Raw genomic sequence first — 18,221 nt, forward strand, 5'->3', positions numbered from 1 at the left:
AACACTTAAGAGGGAACACAACTAAAGACACCAGTCCAGTTTAATTTAACCCTAACTAATTACATTATAAATCTGAGTTAAAATGACAAGCTATCAGGTCTGTAAACCATAAAAACCTACCATGTCCATGCTTGTTACATTTTATAACTTGAATTCATTGTAAAACCTTTGTTTGTTGTTCTATTGGATCGGTGCTCAGAACAGTGAGTGGTCCTGAGTTCCAATGCATTTATTTGGCCTGGTGCTGACCTTTGACCTTTCACTGTTGATTATCATGAAACCTTAAATTGTTTTTAAAAAAAAAAATCGAATTATTATATTGTTATTATATAAGTTTGCTTACTGACAAAAATATTTTGCTATATCTTCCTGAGTCCCAAACGCATCTGCACTTTATAGAGCCCTTTCCAGCCTCGCATTGAAACTGAGATTTTGGGGAAAGGTAGCGTTAGGGAAGACTTTATCCCTAGGAATAATATTCATAGTACTATGCATAATGTATAGCCGAGATATTCACCTTTTTTTCCAGAAAAATATTAATGAATGCATATATTTGAAAATATATCTGTAGATCCATAATAAATGCATTAAAAAGCATGTATACATTTCGGAACAAATACGAACAAAGGAACACCATTTATTTTATTTTTTTTATCTTTGTTTATTTCTAAATTCCTTCAGCTGACATGCAAATATATATTGGGGTTGATTATTGGTCTAACGAGCCAGATCGATCAGAAGCACAATCAGAAGAGTGATGGGGCGATTTATCTGCCAGACTTACAGGTGACATAAAATACGTTTCCTAAATTTAGCTTTCTATACTTTAGCAAGCAAGCTGAAAATAAATAAAATCACCAAACTCGACAATTCGTTTTCAATAGGAGCAAATATAACTGGCCTGTTAAATCATTATTTTTCTTACCGGTTATTAAGGACGAGAGAATTTAAAGACACACTGGGATTTCAGGCTACTCCCCCCAGTTGTATCCGTAGTGTAACATTTAGAGTTTGCATGCAAGTAAACACAGATCTTTGCTGACCATTACGCCACCCCTTGGCGAAACTGTGCTACATGTGTGAGTTCTGTGGGCTCAAGTATTTTTTTTTTTTAACCCGCCCCCTTGAGAATCTACGCATGTTTATAGAGTTCAGTGGTTTTTATTCGAGAGATCCTTCTTCCCGGAAACAGTTCTTGCTGTGCATGCCGAAGAAGATGGCGGACGCGACGGTGACAGATGGAGAAGAAAAACTCAGTAAAAAGTAAGGAAATGCGGCTTAATACGTTCCATATTTAATGAGGCACTACACACGAGCTGAGATGTTATATGCCTATAGATAACTGAGTGGGCCAGCGCGTGCATTGCTAGTAATTATAGCACCCGTCAAACGAAACAGTTTCTCAAAATTACATCAGATCCAATGAAGCATTGTGGGACAATGAGTATTAGACCATACCACGTGGGGTGGTTGGCTAATACAAAAGTCCAGCGAACTCTACCGTTGAATGGGGTTGTAAGCATGGAGTTTGTAGTTTTCTTTTGTTGGGGTTCTCGATTGCTTACGAAAAGTATCGGTGGAATGTGACCGCATCTCCCATAAGGCATTGCGACAAGATTGCGAGATTCAGACGCTCTTTTTTTTAACGTTGGAAGAATTAGAGACTACACCTCCCATCAAGCAATTTTGCCATGATAGACCCATGCTTACGGAATTCTCCTCTAGCTGTAACTATGAAGAGACATTTCAAAATCGTCTTTGGGAGAACTAGTAGTTAACATATGGATGTATAAGTGTAATTGCTATTCGATTCCGCGTCGGCCAGTGTCATTTTTATACAGTTCATTTTGAAGACCGATGGATCTGAAAAATATGACCACAATTTATTTACTTATGTAGTTTTCGCTAACTTATGATATTAAATATAACGCACAAACCGTTAGTTGGTCATATAAGGTTAGACATGTTGGGGGAAAAAAATAATTATGGTTAATCTACGGCGAACTATTAACTATAACTATTAACTAAATGAATAATATTGGCCCATCTCTAAAACGCAATGGCAACATGTATCGTAATACGCTTTTAGTATTGTAGTATTGTTCCAGCTAATTTTGTGTTTGCACTGCGATTAGATTTTCGTTAATAGTGAAAGTGAAAATGAAAATTGGCTTCTGAATAACGACACTAGCATGCAAACGTTGGTTAATGTTTCAACCACAGTAACTAACGTTCTACAGTGAAATAACACGGAAACGGGGTTCCAGTGCGAACTAATTGCCAGGATAATGAATCCCAACGTGTTACCTAGCCTGCCGTAGCCACCCTTAGACAGCAGAAAGGGAAGCAGACAGTCTTGAGCTGCCTGGCGTCATGTGTGCTTTGTCTGTCTCTGCAGGTCTTGGCAGTGACTGCGTAGCTCAGTAGCACAGCTCCTTTCACCATGTTGACTCTGGTCAGATTTGCCAGGCAGCAACTGTTCCCAGCCTTTGGGGTCAGGGCTCAGAAGTCAAAGTTTGCTCTTCCCGTCTTAGCTGCCTTGCCCGCGCAACTCCAGGGAAATCGCTGGCGTGGTGACAAAAGGTTGGTGGCTTTTTCTGTTTGTAAAGGAAAAATGACCAACCTTTTGTCATTGTCCTGGAAGGTTGAAGCCGCGCCAGCATGAACCCTTAGTCCCTAGATACGCCCGCTTGGCTACTCGCACTGCCAGTAGAGCGCAGTTAATCGTGAAAGTGAGACGCGGTACTATTAAGAGCCGTACAGTGATATTCGCGTTGCTGTGTCCCCAGTGAGCTGAAGAGGCGCATGAAGGCCGACAAGAAAGCGGCAGAGAAGGAGGCGAAGGTTAAAGACCAGGTGGAGCAGAAGAAAGAGGCCAATGACACGGGAGATCAGAACCTCTACAATGCCGATGAGGAGACTTTGGACCCCAATGTGCGTTTCACAGTAACTTGATCAAACTGGGTGGTGACACATAATCACGTACAGTACTGTGCAAAGTCTTAGGCACCCTAGATTTATTTTAAAAAATATATAAACTTTTTTTGTTTTGTTTTCTGCATGCATGTGTCAGTAGTAAAGAGCAAATTTGAGATTTTCCACAAAAAACTGAGGTAATTTAACATTTTGTTAAAGTAACATATTAAGTAATAGACTACTTTTCTGATAAAAGGTTGAAAAGTGAGGTTTGGTTGGATTACCTGGGTAGCAAGGTAGACAGCCATAGTCTGCAGAAGAACTGTGGCCAGTTTGTTTGGTTCAACCTAGCAGCTCGTCTTCTTCTAAAGCTGCAGGACAGTTTACCCAAGAGAACAGATGCAGTTTTAAAGGTGTTCAATTCGTTAGCATTTCTGCTTTATGGAATCCTTCCCACATGTGTCTTAAGTCTTTTGCACAGTACTGCATGTGCATAATGTATTGATATGGAGACAGATTGTTGATGAGGCCAGATGTAGTTCTTGTATACAGTATGGGCAAAATATGCTTAATCTCTGGTTACTAATTATAATGCAGTCATTGAAATAAATGTAAGTGTTTAAGTCAACAGGCCTCTCGGGTGTTTAACATATTCTTTCTGAATATAGCAATACTACAAGATCCGCACGCAGGCCATCCAGGCACTGAAGGGCACCGCGGAGGACCCGTACCCTCACAAGTTCCACGTGGACCTGTCCCTCACAGAGTTCATCGCCAAGTACAGCCACCTCCAGCCTGGGGACCAGCTCACAGACACCGTCCTCAATGTGTCCGGTGGGAATGACTACCTCAGCCTCGAGCTGCACTTCCGTAGAATCTGAATCATTTTAATAGGGAACACTAAAATAAGCATTCTTTTGGCGTCGGTTCGCTGCCATGAAAGTCGCTCATTTTCGGAATGTGCTCAGATGGAAGTTTACAATTAGCCCTGTTGAATTTTGCCGTAGTAAATGACGTGAGCCGTGCTGGTGATTGTGTTGTGCAGGCCGCGTTCACGCCAAGAGAGCCTCGGGTGCCAAGTTACTGTTCTACGACCTGCGTGGGGAGGGAGTGAAACTCCAGGTGATGGCCAACTCCAGGTACGCAGCGTCGCCGTGCCGGACAACCGTCCTTTCCCAAATGACAATTCCGCATTCAGGTTAGCGCTGTAATGTGCGCGTCGCTCTTGCCGTTGACCTCGACAGGAGCTACAAGTCCGAGGACGAGTTCGTGCGCGTCAACAACAAGCTGCGGCGTGGTGACATCATCGGCGTCCGTGGCAACCCCGGGAAGACCAAGAAGGGGGAGCTGAGCATCGTGCCCGTCGAGATGACCCTGCTCTCCCCCTGCCTCCACATGCTGCCTCACCTCCACTTCGGGCTCAAGGATAAGGTGAGCCGGAGACCGGTCTGTTCACTGAACCAACATACAGGACATGCCTTACATGAATGTGTGCCGCGCCCCTTACAGAAACGTGTACCATGCAGAAGGTATCAGGAATGAGCCAAATGCTGTATTTCATGGATTGGGATTCTGTTATCTTGTATCCAGATTTGGATATTCTTTCTTTATTTATTTAATTATTTTTTTTCCCTTCAAAAGAAAGAACGGCAATTAGTTGGATGTTTGTCTACATGTGTTTTTCAATATTGATTGAGTTTAATCAGCTTGGTAGTTTATTGAATGTCCTTAAAATGTCTATAAAAAGGGATGCGCTGCCAGGCGCAAGTCTCAGGTGTAGGAGTGAGCTGGGTGGTTGGATGCTGTGCTTTTTTTCCGGATATGACTGCTGTCTGATTACGACAGGCTGATCACCCCGCAGATGGAGAAGCATATCGCACATTTTAGGTGAATGTGCACAGGGCAGAGGGACAAGGAACAAGGTCTTAAAGCGACTGTGTGAAGGGCTAGACGCAACCAAGATCCCTCCTCTGAGTGCCACGATACCATCATTCGCAATTTTAATGTGTGACTGTTCTCACCATGACACGCGCCTCATCGTGAGCCCACAGGAGCACCGTCAGTCCACTGCCTTCTGATTCTGGGATATTCACTGTCAGTCCATTGCCTTCTGATTCTGGGATATTCACTGTCAGTCCATTGCCTTCTGATTCTGGGATATTCACTGTCAGTCCATTGCCTTCTGATTCTGGGATATTCACTGTCAGTCCATTGCCTTCTGATTCTGGGATATTCACTGTCAGTCCATTGCCTTCTGATTCTGGGATATTCACTGTCAGTCCATTGCCTTCTGATTCTGGGATATTCACTGTCAGTCCATTGCCTTCTGATTCTGGGATATTCACTGTCAGTCCATTGCCTTCTGATTCTGGGATATTCACTGTCAGGTTTATTGTTTTCTCTTGCATTTTCACTGGGTCGCAGGGTAAAATTCTGTAACACGAGTACGCACATCACTGATTTGAAAATAAAATGTATGTGTGATTGGCCAACACTCTGCTTAAAGGTTATTTATTGATTAATTTAAAATTAAAACATTTTTAATTAATATCATAAGCTGGATGAAGCATTGAGATGTCAGAGGTTATAGGCCTGCACAGAACTGTGAACAAAATTTGATACTGTTTTTATCTTAAATTTCATTTAAGCCTTGTGTTTCATGCTCTGAGAGTTTATACAATTGCACTTCTGTTCCATTTCAATGCAATGCCTTTTGTAATTTCATTGATTTGAAGGTCCTCAATACACCCTGAAATCATGTTATTTCAAAACAACTTTCCGAATTTTTATTCATGAAGATTTAACTTTTACATTTCCATGGTGACCGCAGTGTGTTCTCATCTCTTGCTCTGTCTCTGCCTCCCTAAAGGAAACCCGTTTCCGTCAGCGGTATCTGGACCTGATCCTGAACGACTCGGTGAGGCAGAAGTTTGTGACGCGGGCCAAGATCATCACCTACCTGCGCAGCTTCCTGGACCAGCTGGGCTTTTTGGAGGTGAGGGTTCATCACGGCTATTCACGAACTTCTGGGCTGTGAATTTACATGAGTGACGGGTAAAAGTAAAAGTGACGGGCAGTTGGCAGCCTCACAGAAATCAAGAGCATAGTCATGCTGTAGTTTTGTTTTACTGTAGGTCTGTGTATCATTAGTTTATTTGTTATTTAATTTGTGTGAATTCCATTTCTCAATGGGAATGGAAAACTAGGACATTTTTCTTATTACAGTGGGTAATCTGGTAACCAGGAAACCAAAACCGAAAACAATGACGGTGTTTGTTTTTGTTTTTTCATAGTTTTTGGGATTCTGGTTACCAGATTACCAACTAATAACTAAGAAATATTCTTTATTTTCTATTTCTGTAGAGAAAATCACCAAAAAATTTTTACCAGCATAACAGAATTTTTTTTTTTTGAACAGACTGTTTGCCCATGTAACTCAGTATGGTGTGTTTGTGTGGTGTATCACTGTGTGGGTGAAGAGGGAGTTTGAGACTGACAGTTGGTTGGTGACGGGGGAGTTTGAGACTGATGGTTGGTTGGTGACGGGGGAGTTTGAGACTGACGGTTGGTTGGTGACGGGGGAGTTTGAGACTGACGGTTGGTTGGTGACGGGGGAGTTTGAGACTGACGGTTGGTTGGTGACGGGGGAGTTTGAGACTGACGGTTGGTTGGTGACGGGGGAGTTTGAGACTGACGGTGGTTGGTGACGGGGGAGTTTGAGACTGACGGTTGGTTGGTGAAGGGGGAGTTTGAGACTGACGGTGGTTGGTGAAGGGGAAGTTTGAGACTGACGGTTGGTTGGTGAAGGGGGAGTTTGAGACTGACGGTTGGTTGGTGAAGGGGGAGTTTGAGACTGACGGTTGGTTGGTGAAGGGGGAGTTTGAGACTGACGGTTGGTTGGTGAAGGGGGAGTTTGAGACTGACGGTTGGTTGGTGAAGGGGGAGTTTGAGACTGACAGTCGGTTGGTGAAGGGGGAGTTTGAGACTGACGGTTGGTTGGTGAAGGGGGAGTTTGAGACTGACGGTTGGTTGTGTTGGCAGATTGAGACACCCATGATGAACCTCATCCCGGGGGGAGCTGTGGCTCGACCCTTCATCACCTACCACAACGAGCTGGACATGAACCTGTACATGAGGATCGCCCCTGAGCTCTACCACAAGGTACCGTGCCCCCCCCCCAAAGACTGCACACCTCAGCCACCTACAGGACACATGCATGGACTTGACAGTTCACATGTAGGGCAGATCGCAGGGCATGGTGTAGAATGCATAAGACGATTACAGAATCCACAGCATGGACACCAGATTTCCTAATCTCATTAAATTAATCCAGCTCACAGTTTTGTGTCGGTTTTCTGTGTCCAGATGCTGGTGGTCGGAGGAATTGACAGAGTGTACGAGGTCGGGCGGCAGTTCAGAAATGAGGGCATTGACCTCACTCACAACCCGGAGTTCACCACGTGTGAGTTCTACATGGCCTACGCAGACTACCATGACCTGATGGAGATCACCGAGAAGCTTCTGTCAGGTGGGTGATGAGAGGCCTGACCGATAACTGGGCCCTGTTTCACAAAGCAGGATTACTGAGTTAGCTGGATAACCAGGCCCTGTTTCACAAAGCAGGATTACTGAGTTAGCTGGATAACTGGGCCCTGTTTCACAAAGCAGGATTACTGAGTTAGCTGGATAACCAGGCCCTGTTTCACAAAGCAGGATTACTGAGTTAGCTGGATAACTGGGCCCTGTTTCACAAAGCAGGATTACTGAGTTAGCTGGATAACCAGGCCCTGTTTCACAAAGCAGGATTACTGAGTTAGCTGGATAACTGAGGCTAAACTAGCGTTCCTCTGCCCCTCCCATAGGAATGGTCAAGCACATCACAGGTGGATTCAAGGTGACCTATCACCCCGATGGACCAGAGGGCCAGCCGTACGAGATCGACTTCACTCCCCCCTTCAGAAGGGTCAGCATGGTTCATGACCTGGAGAAACAGATGGGTGTGACGTTCCCACCTCCTGACACCTACGACAGCAACGGTGAGAACAGCAGAACCCTGGAATGCTGAACACATTTTCCCTCTCCATTCAGCCTTGCTGCCATATTTCTGCCCTGTTCAACCCTTTCAATCCCAAGAGTGCTACATGGCAGTCAAGTGTAACTACCAACCAATAAAAATAACTACTGTACAATTGTTTTGAGCCCCTATTAAAACCCTCCAACAACTTTCTCAATTTTCTCAACCAAAGCCAAAAGCCCTTGGGATATGGGTGTAGCCACTTCATACTGGGCTTGGGACTGAACGGGCTAAACGGCAGAACTGAAAAGAATGGTGAAATTCACTCCCTGACAATGACTCCTTTTACTGATTGATACCAAACACTGAATATGGGCCTCTTGGCACAGACTGTGCGCTCTTATGCACCACAAAAGTCAGTACAAAGCAGCCATCGGCTGGTTCCTCCTCAAACTAGGCTCGTCATTGGCTCGTCACTTTCTTTCCCAGAGACTCGCGCGTTCTTCGATAAACTGTGTGCCGAAAAAGGGGTGGAGTGCCCTCCTCCCAGAACCACCGCTCGCCTTCTGGACAAGGTACTGTTCTGAGTTCTGTCGCAAAGGCCTCGTCCGATTGGTTAAAATAATAAGAGTGGCGGCAAAACCCCTGACACGGGCCGTTTCGTGTTGTTCTTGCAGCTGGTGGGAGACTTCCTGGAAGTCACGTGCATCAGCCCCACGTTCATCTGTGATCACCCCCAGATTATGAGTCCGCTGGCCAAGTGGTGAGCGACCATACCCTTGCAGACAGAGCCATTTGAAGTTGCAGTTGGTGTTAAGGGGCAAAATAAGTCTTGACAAGCAACCGCATATTTCCTGGACTTGTTTGAACAGTTGTCTCTTGCTCCCCCCCCCCCCCCCAAGGCACAGATCGGAGAAAGGGTTGACTGAGCGCTTCGAGCTGTTCGTGATGAAGAAGGAGATCTGCAACGCCTACACGGAGTTGAACGACCCGATCAGACAGAGGGAGCTCTTTGAGCAGCAGGCCGCGGTAAGACTCTCACGCTAATGCAGCAGACCCCTCCCCTTGTACATTTACCCTATTTATTCATCAGAATGATTTCATAAAGAGCTTTATCTGCCTTCGGGGTGACTTAGCTCTGCCGCTTTTCATCCTGAAAACCGAGGCCTGTCCTTTTAATCTAATTTACCCCCCTCTCATTCTGCTGTTGTGTTTTTACTTGACTAATTCTGTAAACTTGCTTTAATATTTGTCCTTTCCTTTATTGTATTGTTGTGTATCCCTATTGTCCTTCCTCTGTGACCTGTGTTATTTTAATTTGTATGTGTGTCTTAAAGCACTTTGTAACTTAGTTTTTGAAAAGTGCTTTACAATAAAGTGTATTGTTGTTGTTGTTGTTGTGAGTAATAATGTGAGCTGTGCCTTCCTCAGGCCAAGGCGGAGGGCGATGACGAGGCCATGTTCATCGATGAGACCTTCTGCACATCGCTGGAGTATGGCCTGCCCCCCACGGCCGGCTGGGGCATGGGCATCGACCGCCTCACCATGTTCCTCACAGACTCCAACAACATCAAGGTACGGAGACACGGCACGGCGTCCAGCAGGGTCGGGGTCAGCGCTGAAGCGTAGTTCATGTGCATGTGAAAGTGGTGCAGCTCCCGTAACGACACACACACGTACACGTACACACACTGGCACACAATCGTCGTCTTGCTTACTGGCACATGATCGTGTTATAATTTTTTTAATGTATCTGAAACTTAATGGGCTGTCAAAGCAAATTGCATAATTGCGTAATGCCATTTCATAGTGGACCTGGTAGATGTGTTATGGGGATCTGGAAGGTTGGTGGTTCAAGCCCCGGTGTAGCAACAATAAGAATCACACGGCTGTTTTGCCCTTGAGCAAGGCCCCTAATCCCGTATTGCTCCAGGGGGAAATCGTCCCAACCTTGGATAAAAATGTCAGCTAAATAAGAAGCTGTTATTATTGTTTACAATGTCTTCTAACTTTTCTTTTACAGGAAGTCCTCTTCTTCCCTGCCATGAAACCTGACGACAATAAAACATCGGCGCCCACCGAGGGCACTTCCGTGTAGCTGTGTGACCCTTTCATGACTCTTTCATGACCTTTGCCAGCAGAAAAGTCATTGGAAGGAAGAGCAGGGATATGATTGCCCAGTTTGTTTCCGGCGTGATGTGATTCTCTAATATGGGAAGCACTATTTTAATCATTTTCCAAAATGTCCAATTATATGAGAATAAACTCGATTATGTTTTATTTTTGTTTCACAAAGTGTGCGATTGTTGCCTGGGATGTCACTGCAATCATTCAAAAATTTAAAGATGTTATAACAAATATGTTTGGAGGTCTTGTTAAGTGTTCTGTATTGTTTTTTTGGAGATAAGGGCTTTCTAAACCTGTTTTGTGGGACTGTGAAAAATGAGATGGTCCTGAAACCAATTTTAATGAGATGAAAATAAAACATGTCATGATTGAAATGGGAGTGTCATCTTTCACTGTGTTGATCTCAGACAGATCTCAGACAGAATTGTTGCTGTGCTAGGAGCCGTATTCTTGCAGATCTTCTCAAGCACCCTTTGAACAGAAGTAATTTGGGTAGTTAAATACGTTCTTCCAAGTTTTTGCATATAAATTCAAATTGTTTTCAAATTCAATTTTAGATCTAGAAGAAAACACTCCACCTAGGCCCAGCGGTGCATATCAAGAAATCTCACAAAAATGTCAGATGGCCTAAATGATTTGACTAGCCTAATCATACAATTACGGCCAGAAGTTGGTCTGAAAACCGGAAAGCGACACAGTCCTCGTCACCCTCCTCTGAACTACGGGGGGGGGGGGGAGCTATCCTGCCCAGCCTGAAAGGGGCGATGCCCCCAAGTTCCTGGGACACGCAAGGTCGGTGGTTTGATCCCCGGTGTGGCCACAATAAGATCCGAGCAAGGCCCTTAACCCTACATTGCTCCAGGGGAGGATTGTCTCCTGCTTAGTCTAATCAACTGTACGTCGCTCTGGATAAGAGCATCTACCAAATGCCAATAATGTAATGGGTAAGCCACCTCGAGAGTCAATCCCGACAACATCCTTCACAATCATATGTAGGCTACAGTATGTCCCCCACAGTGACAAGCTTGACCTTCGATATCCTTTGGGAACTTCCTACACTAATTCCTTTGACACCTGAGGATGAAAACTACTGTGACTGGTGGTGTGTGTTGTTATTAAAAAGGGTAATCTCGTTGTAATCTCTCGCCTGCATATTTGCTAATCAATCAAGGAATCTTTTTCTTTCAAAGAGAGCAGCCTTGTATACTGAAAAGGCAGCTCTCTCTCCCAGTAGATATGGTGTTGTGGTTAGTGTGATTCTTGCTAATACAGGAGACCAGGGTTCAAGGCTCACCTGTATCCTTTCCCCCCGTTTGTTTTGCTCACTTAAAAAATGTTTTTATACGAAAAAACAAATTCTGTTTTTCAACTCAGTCCAGGGGTTTGGAGAAAGGCAATCTCAACTTAAATAGATCCATTGGAGCAACTCTCAGTCTCAGTTTAGAGGGCAGAACTGAGATCACTTTAGTTGTAAAATCAGGCAAATGTGAATGGCTGTCTGCCCCCCAGGGTGCTGCGTGTGAAACATGCCTGGGTGAGAGGCTACAGGGACTCTCAGGGCTGCAGGGACTCTCAGGGCTACAGGGACTCTCAGGGCTACAGGGCTGCAGGGACTCTCAGGGCTACAGGGACTCTCAGGGCTGCAGGGACTCTCAGGGCTACAGGGACTCTCAGGGCTACAGGGATTTTTTCTTTTTTCGCAGCCTAAGGATGGCCTGTTTCACTTGCATTGAGAGCTCCTTTGACCGCATGTTGTGGATTCACAGCAACAGCTTCCAAATGAAAATGCCACACCTGAAATCAACTCCAGACCTTTTACCTGCTTAATTGATGATGAAATAACAAGGGAATAGCCCACACCTGCTCATGAAACAGCTTTTGAGTCAATTGTCCAATTACTTTAGGTCCCTTGAAATGAGGAGACTATGTATGAAAATTGCTGCAATTTCTAAACCCTTCCTCCAATTTTGATGTAAATACCCTCAAATTAAAGCTGAAAGTCTGCACTTCAATTGCATCTCGATTATTTAATTTCAAATCCATTGTGGTAGCGTACAGGGCCAAAATTATGAAAATTGTGTCACTGTCCAAATATTTCCGGACCTAACTGTACTAATGTTGGTTGGCAATGTGGCGGCACGGATGGTGCAGTGGGTAGCAATGCCACCTCACAGCAAGGAGGTCCTGGGTTCGAATCCCGGTCAGCCAGGGCCTCTCTGTGTGGAGTTTGCATGTTCTCCCCGTGTTCGTGTGGGTTTCCTCCGGGTACTCCGGTTTCCTCCCACAGTCCAAAGACATGCAGGTTAGGCTGATTGGAATGTCTAAATTGCCCATAGGCATGAGTGTGTGAGTGAATGGTGTGTGTGCCCTGCAATGGACTGGCAACCTGTCCAGGGTGTATTCCTGCCTTTCGCCAAATGTATGCTTGGATAGGCTCCAGTCCCCCTGCGACCCTGTTCAGGATAAGCGGGTTAAGATAATGGATGGATGGATGGTTGGCAACGTGGAGGTAAAAATATTTTTACAATACTTTTTTTTCCATAGTTCTGAATGTATATCAAGTATATAATTCTTATATATATATATTGGTTTCTTCTTTAACCATTTACATTTATGAATATGGTATTCTCCCTAGATCATAAATACATTCACAGTATACAACATGTTATGTTCCATTTTCCATGATAAAAAAATATATCGTTCTCTTTCAGGTACTTCAATAGTAAATACTTGAGTATATTAATCTGTGATTCCAAATGCGGATGCGCATGGTCCTAAATGCGGCCCGGCATGACTCATAGTCATGTACCATAGAGCGTTACATGATGTACCATAGAGTTTATGAGAGTAGGAAAGCACGTTGTATTGTGGGATTGCAGCGTTGTGTTGGTCTCTTGTGAAACTAGCTAGCTAGTGCCTTGTTATATTTTATGACAGTTGGTTTTACAGAAGAAACATGCCAGATTTACCTGTGGAAAAAGTTGTTGTTCACCCGCTAGTGCTGCTTAGTGTGGTGGATCATTTTAATAGGTAAAGCGATTTTATTTATTATGATTGTTGCATTCTGTGCGAAACTGTGGACTCATTGCTGTCACGTACAGGCCTAGTCAGTAAGTTGCTGGCAAGTGTTAGAAGTGACTATCGTTACTAGCTAGCAGGGAACATGCTAAGTTAGGTAAATTAGTCAACAGCCATGTGCGAACGTAGAAACAATAACGATAAGTCTGTTGTGCTTTATCTGACGAAGCCAATGTCGTGATTTTAGCCCCAATTCAAGTTAGCTATCTACGGACGGACGAGCTAAGTCACTACAACAGAACTCTGTGTTCTGTGGTTGTAAGTTAGCTGAGAGGACCGACATTGGTAGTGCAACTGTCAAGCCAATTTAGCTAGTAGTATCACTATCTAGAAAAGGCTTTTTTTTTGTTATTGTTAGGCAAACTAGTTAGCTACCAAGCTATCTCACTATCGAGAGTATCTAGTATCTACCTCTAGTGGAGGTAGTTCGTACTAAACGAAAACCTCCCAAATGAGAATTCACAGCATGATAATTCAAAATCCATGTAACTGTTAGCTATATATGTGGACTAATAAATGAATAAGGACTTGGTACAGTCGTCCATGTCATTTGATCCACCCCAGGAACGCTGAACAGAATGTGAAATTTGTTTAGTTCCGGCCATCCCGTGTATTGGTAAACCACCCCCAGTATATATATTCAATGCAAATTTGTATTGTGATGTATTTTCATGGGTTTGACCGGTCCTTGGTGTGTTTTTGTTTTGTCTTGTTTATTTATTTATTTTGTCTAGAATTGGAAAAATTGGCAACCAAAAGCGAGTCGTGGGTGTGTTGCTGGGTTCCTGGTATAAGAAAGTCCTTGATGTGTCCAACAGTTTTGCGGGTGAGTTTGGGATTATTGTAAACTCTTGCTTATGAAGGTTTCCTTTAAGGCTTGTAGATGAGTTCTACTGTTGTATGGGATTGATGGGTGTATATCTGCGTTTGCAGTACCATTTGATGAGGATGACAAAGATGACTCGGTGTGGTTCCTCGACCATGACTACCTGGAGAATATGTATGGAATGTTCAAGAAAGTAAACGGTAAGAATGATCATACACTGAGGATAAGGTACTCATTTTGAAAGACCTCAAGTAACTCAATCCCATTACATTGTAATACTACAGTAATTTACTTATTGAATTGTTGAAAGTTGAAGTAATGTCTTCCTTTTGTAGCCAGAGAAAGAGTAGTTGGCTGGTACCATACAGGCCCAAAACTGCACAAGAACGACATTGCAATCAACGAACTTGTGAAGCAGTACTGCTCAAATTCTGTAAGTATTTTATGCCTGAGGAGAATTCTGTATGCTATAAATCATTTGGCAGTTAGCTCTGCACTGTTAGTTAGCCATGTTTGGAAACGATACACAATAGAATACAATGTCTTTTTTAAGCAGGTCCATGTAATAAATAAGCTGCTCTCTGTCTCAGGTTTTAGTTATTATTGATGTGAAGCCCAAGGACTTGGGTCTGCCCACAGAAGCCTATATCTCTGTGGAGGAAGTGCATGACGTAAGTACCTCTGTCCCGAGTCGACACGCGATGTAAAGAAGGCGTACGTCTGCCAAGTCGCAGTGGAAATGCTGACGGGCTCAGTTTGCGTTTGTTGCAGTGATGTGATCTTTTCGCAGGATGGTACTCCCACGTCCAAGACTTTCGAGCACGTGACGAGCGAGATCGGAGCAGAGGAGGCAGAGGAAGTGGGTGTGGAACACTTACTGAGGTACGGTCTGCAGGGTGGCGGATTGGTGACAGAGCATGCTCGGGATTAATGAAGTAGCATCTTATCTTCACATTAAAAACTGATTAGATAAGGCGTCCGTTTAATTTACAGCCAGCCGCTCGCTGTGTAAACCGCAGGTAGGCTCGTGCTCAGTGCCTATCAATTTGTAAAGTCACCTTGTCTCCTTAATCTGTTCCTGGAGACTCCATTCCTGTCAGCCTCCGGTTTAAGTAGTTCAGCAGTTGTGCTACGGTGGACGTTCCTGATTGCAGTGAGGGCAGGCCTGGTGAGGACGACGGTTATCTCTCATACGTTGCCTCCCCCTCTGCAGAGACATCAAGGACACGACGGTGGGCACCCTGTCCCAGCGCATCACCAACCAGGTGCACGGCCTGAAGGGCCTCAACTGCAAGCTGCTGGACATCAAGAGCTACCTGGAGAAGGTGGTCACCGGCAAGCTGCCCATCAACCACCAGATCATCTACCAGCTGCAGGACGTCTTCAACCTGCTGCCCGACGTCAACCTGCAGGAGTTCATCAAGGCCTTCTACCTGAAGACCAACGACCAGATGCTGGTGGTGTACCTGGCCTCGCTCATCCGCTCGGTGGTGGCCCTCCACAACCTCATCAACAACAAGATCGCCAACCGCGACGCGGAGAAGAAGGAGGGCCAGGAGAAGGACGACGGCAAGAAGGAGAAGAAAGACGAGAAGGACAAGGAGAAGGAGAAGGACAAAGACAAGGACAAGGACAAGGACAAGGGGGAGGCTGTGAGTAAGAAGGACGATAAGGAGAAGAAATGAGGCGCTGCAGACACGGACCGACACAACCATGGCTGTATTTCAGATCAGTGGTCTTGTTTTTTGTTTTTGTTTTTGTTTTTTTTGGAGAATTTTATAATGCTGCACCAACTGTTATCCTGTCCGATACAAGATTGGCTGAACACTGTATTTATCATTTGATAAAGGGGACATTTTCTGAATTTAGTAAAAATATATCAAACGGAATGAAGTTGTATGCATTTTTTAAGTTGTTTTTTTCCCTCAAAAAAGTGTCAAAATGACGTGATTAAATACGATGACGAATAGCTAAATAAAAGGCCAGTCGTTTCTAATGTATTTTAAGTTACTCAAAAGGATTTGTTTTAAGTGGAAATGCTATCTGCAATCAGTGCAACTGTATCAAATCCTTATGAACTTATTTCAATTTAAAAATCATTATATATTTGCACATTTATTGTAAACAAAGTAGAAATTTGAAAAAGATTTTTTAAAGGTAAAGCACCACCATTCACATATGTATGAAATGGATAAAATATCAAAAATATAGTCAGTGTGCAGTCTTAACATGCATATATATTGAGCTACATGTGAAAACGGAAAATAACTTAATTTAGCTTCTTGTACAGTACATTTAAAAATGATAAAACAAGTGATTAGATGTGTCACTTTAACTTTGTGTTATTTGTGTCTCAGTTGCACTTCTTAAAGGTCCCATATTGTACACCTGAAGACGTTTGTGTGGTTTTAAGGAGTGGAAAATCGATCTAGTTTTACATGTCCATTCTCCAGCACCTCACAAGCTTTACCAAGAACAGGCTTTAGTGACTGTGTCTTTAATGCTCATTGATATCAGTGAACCTCTGTTCTGATTGGCTGGCTGGCTCCATCAAACTGAAGGGCATCTGTGCCAAGTCCTTGGATTTGTACCGGCTATAGGGTTGGCTGTGCTGAAGCAAATGTGCGTATCAATGTGATGTGACAATTTCACAGATGTCCAAACAGCTCTATTACACATTTTCTTCATGCAGATCACGTGGATTTGTTTCGGGATTGTGCGTTTTGAACTTTACGGCACCTTCTACTCCTTCATAATCCACATAGCAAGGGGAATGTCATTTTCCACAATAGGGGACCTTTAATGTATCTCTAAGATGTAAGGTTTCATGACCATAATAATGTATGCCTTGAGATTTCAGAGGATCTGATGAGGGTGTAATGTCCTCTTGAAATGAAGTAGTAGCTAGTATTATGGTCACACTGCAAAACACATTTTATGGTACCAGTACACTGCATGCTTGTGTGTGTGCGTGCTCGTGCGGGCTTGTGTGTGCTTGTGTGTGTGTGTGATTCAAAAGGGACAACAGGAATAAATGCTTTGGAATCTTGTTTGAGGATGTTCTGGGGAATAACATGAGCATTATATACATGTATATATGATCAGTCAGTGCAGCCAATGTCGGTGTTCTAAGGAGCACCATGGCCACAATTTGTCCTTTCGTGTCATCGGGCCAGAAATCCTGCACCATTATATGAAGATAAGGACTATGCACGCAAGATTTTTTTCACGAAAAGGTATTTCCTGCCCACAGTCCTAGGGTATTGTTGTTGTTCCGTGATGAGTGAATTGGGTGGTAAACAGCAGATGAAGGGGGTTCCTGTTCCAAACAAACTGCGTTTCAGTCTGAGGAACATGATGAAGAGAACTGGAATAAGGTCTGAGCTGACTGGACTGTACTCTCCATAGATGTGTTAAAATGGGATACGTCATCAAAGCGGGAAGAGCACATTTGCTTGTGTTCAATTATTCATATTAGGTTTAAAAATAACCGTACGTACAGAAACGTTGAGAACATTGGCGACAGAGGGTTATGTTTTATAAAAAGTCCCAACACCAGACATAAAAGCTGCTTTCAATATCAGGCACAAGCACAGGACAGATTCAAATCCAAAAGGAAAACACCCTGTTTCTGCAGGTCTGGGTCAGTAAGTAAAAGCTAACCCAAAGTGAACATCCATGTCAGGGTGACCTCAGTGCATTTTAGCTACCGTGGAGAAATACCTGAATGTTCCTGGAGGTTGAGTTTACGAGGTACAGTGTAACAAGATGTTGCTTTTAGCTTCTGGCTCTAATGTTAAAGGTACAATAGGCAATTTTTCAACCAATGAGCTTGAATTATTGTCCAGTTGTACAATGTTTTGGTCCAGTGTTGGTCCGCCAACTGTATATTTTAAAACCTGAATTTAAGGACTATAAACACAGGCAGAGGGAGAGTCAGTATTTCAGTGAGCCTTTTTCAGTGATAGGAAGGGATTTAAAATGGTCTTGTAACAATGTTTTAACACAAAAAAAATCTTACCTATTGTACCGTTTAGAATAAAAATGGATTTAATTTCTATGCAATCTTTTGCAATGATAAATCCTTTAGGGTTTGGGGGTTGGGAGAAATCAGCTCATTCACGCCTATTTTGTTGTGCCCCACCTGGGTGCCGTTGCCTGCACCTGAACACAAAGCATCTGTGTTGGGAAGGAACTCCAGGGGGATCTTTTAATGACCACTGGGAGTCGAGACCTTGGCCTAACGACTCATCCAAAAGA

At 43.7% G+C, this 18,221-nt stretch overlaps 2 protein-coding genes across 4 annotated transcripts; both read left to right on the top strand.

The window, feature by feature from the left end:
* Positions 1 to 1,131: 1,131 nt before the first annotated feature.
* On the top strand, positions 1,132 to 10,431 carry kars1 (lysyl-tRNA synthetase 1). 3 transcript variants are annotated; one of them, XM_061221761.1, is made up of 15 exons: positions 1,164 to 1,263; positions 2,399 to 2,583; positions 2,790 to 2,934; positions 3,585 to 3,750; positions 3,962 to 4,055; positions 4,161 to 4,347; positions 5,786 to 5,911; positions 6,958 to 7,077; positions 7,282 to 7,444; positions 7,779 to 7,952; positions 8,420 to 8,505; positions 8,608 to 8,693; positions 8,833 to 8,959; positions 9,362 to 9,505; positions 9,954 to 10,431. In XM_061221761.1, the coding sequence occupies exons 2-15, from the start codon at positions 2,444 to 2,446 to the stop codon at positions 10,026 to 10,028; spliced, it is 1,833 nt and encodes a 610-aa protein (XP_061077745.1). In that variant the 5' UTR covers positions 1,164 to 1,263; positions 2,399 to 2,443; the 3' UTR covers positions 10,029 to 10,431. The 3 variants fall into 3 exon arrangements, with proteins under 3 accessions (XP_061077746.1, XP_061077745.1, XP_061077747.1); XM_061221762.1 differs by lacking the exon at positions 2,399 to 2,583 and having other exon boundaries at positions 1,132 to 1,263; XM_061221763.1 differs by lacking the exons at positions 1,164 to 1,263; positions 2,399 to 2,583 and adding an exon at positions 1,710 to 1,727.
* Positions 10,432 to 12,886: 2,455 nt separating this feature from the next.
* Positions 12,887 to 15,957, top strand: LOC133111596 (26S proteasome non-ATPase regulatory subunit 7-like). The gene is made up of 7 exons (XM_061222062.1): positions 12,887 to 13,087; positions 13,870 to 13,961; positions 14,069 to 14,161; positions 14,297 to 14,394; positions 14,552 to 14,632; positions 14,752 to 14,843; positions 15,175 to 15,957. Exons 1-7 carry the CDS (start codon positions 13,014 to 13,016, stop codon positions 15,644 to 15,646), a joined length of 1,002 nt encoding a protein of 333 aa, XP_061078046.1. The 5' UTR covers positions 12,887 to 13,013; the 3' UTR covers positions 15,647 to 15,957.
* The last annotated feature ends 2,264 nt before the right edge of the window (positions 15,958 to 18,221 follow it).

This window comes from Conger conger, chromosome 15, assembly GCF_963514075.1.
Source record: "Conger conger chromosome 15, fConCon1.1, whole genome shotgun sequence".
NCBI classification, from domain to species: Eukaryota; Metazoa; Chordata; class Actinopteri; order Anguilliformes; family Congridae; genus Conger; species Conger conger.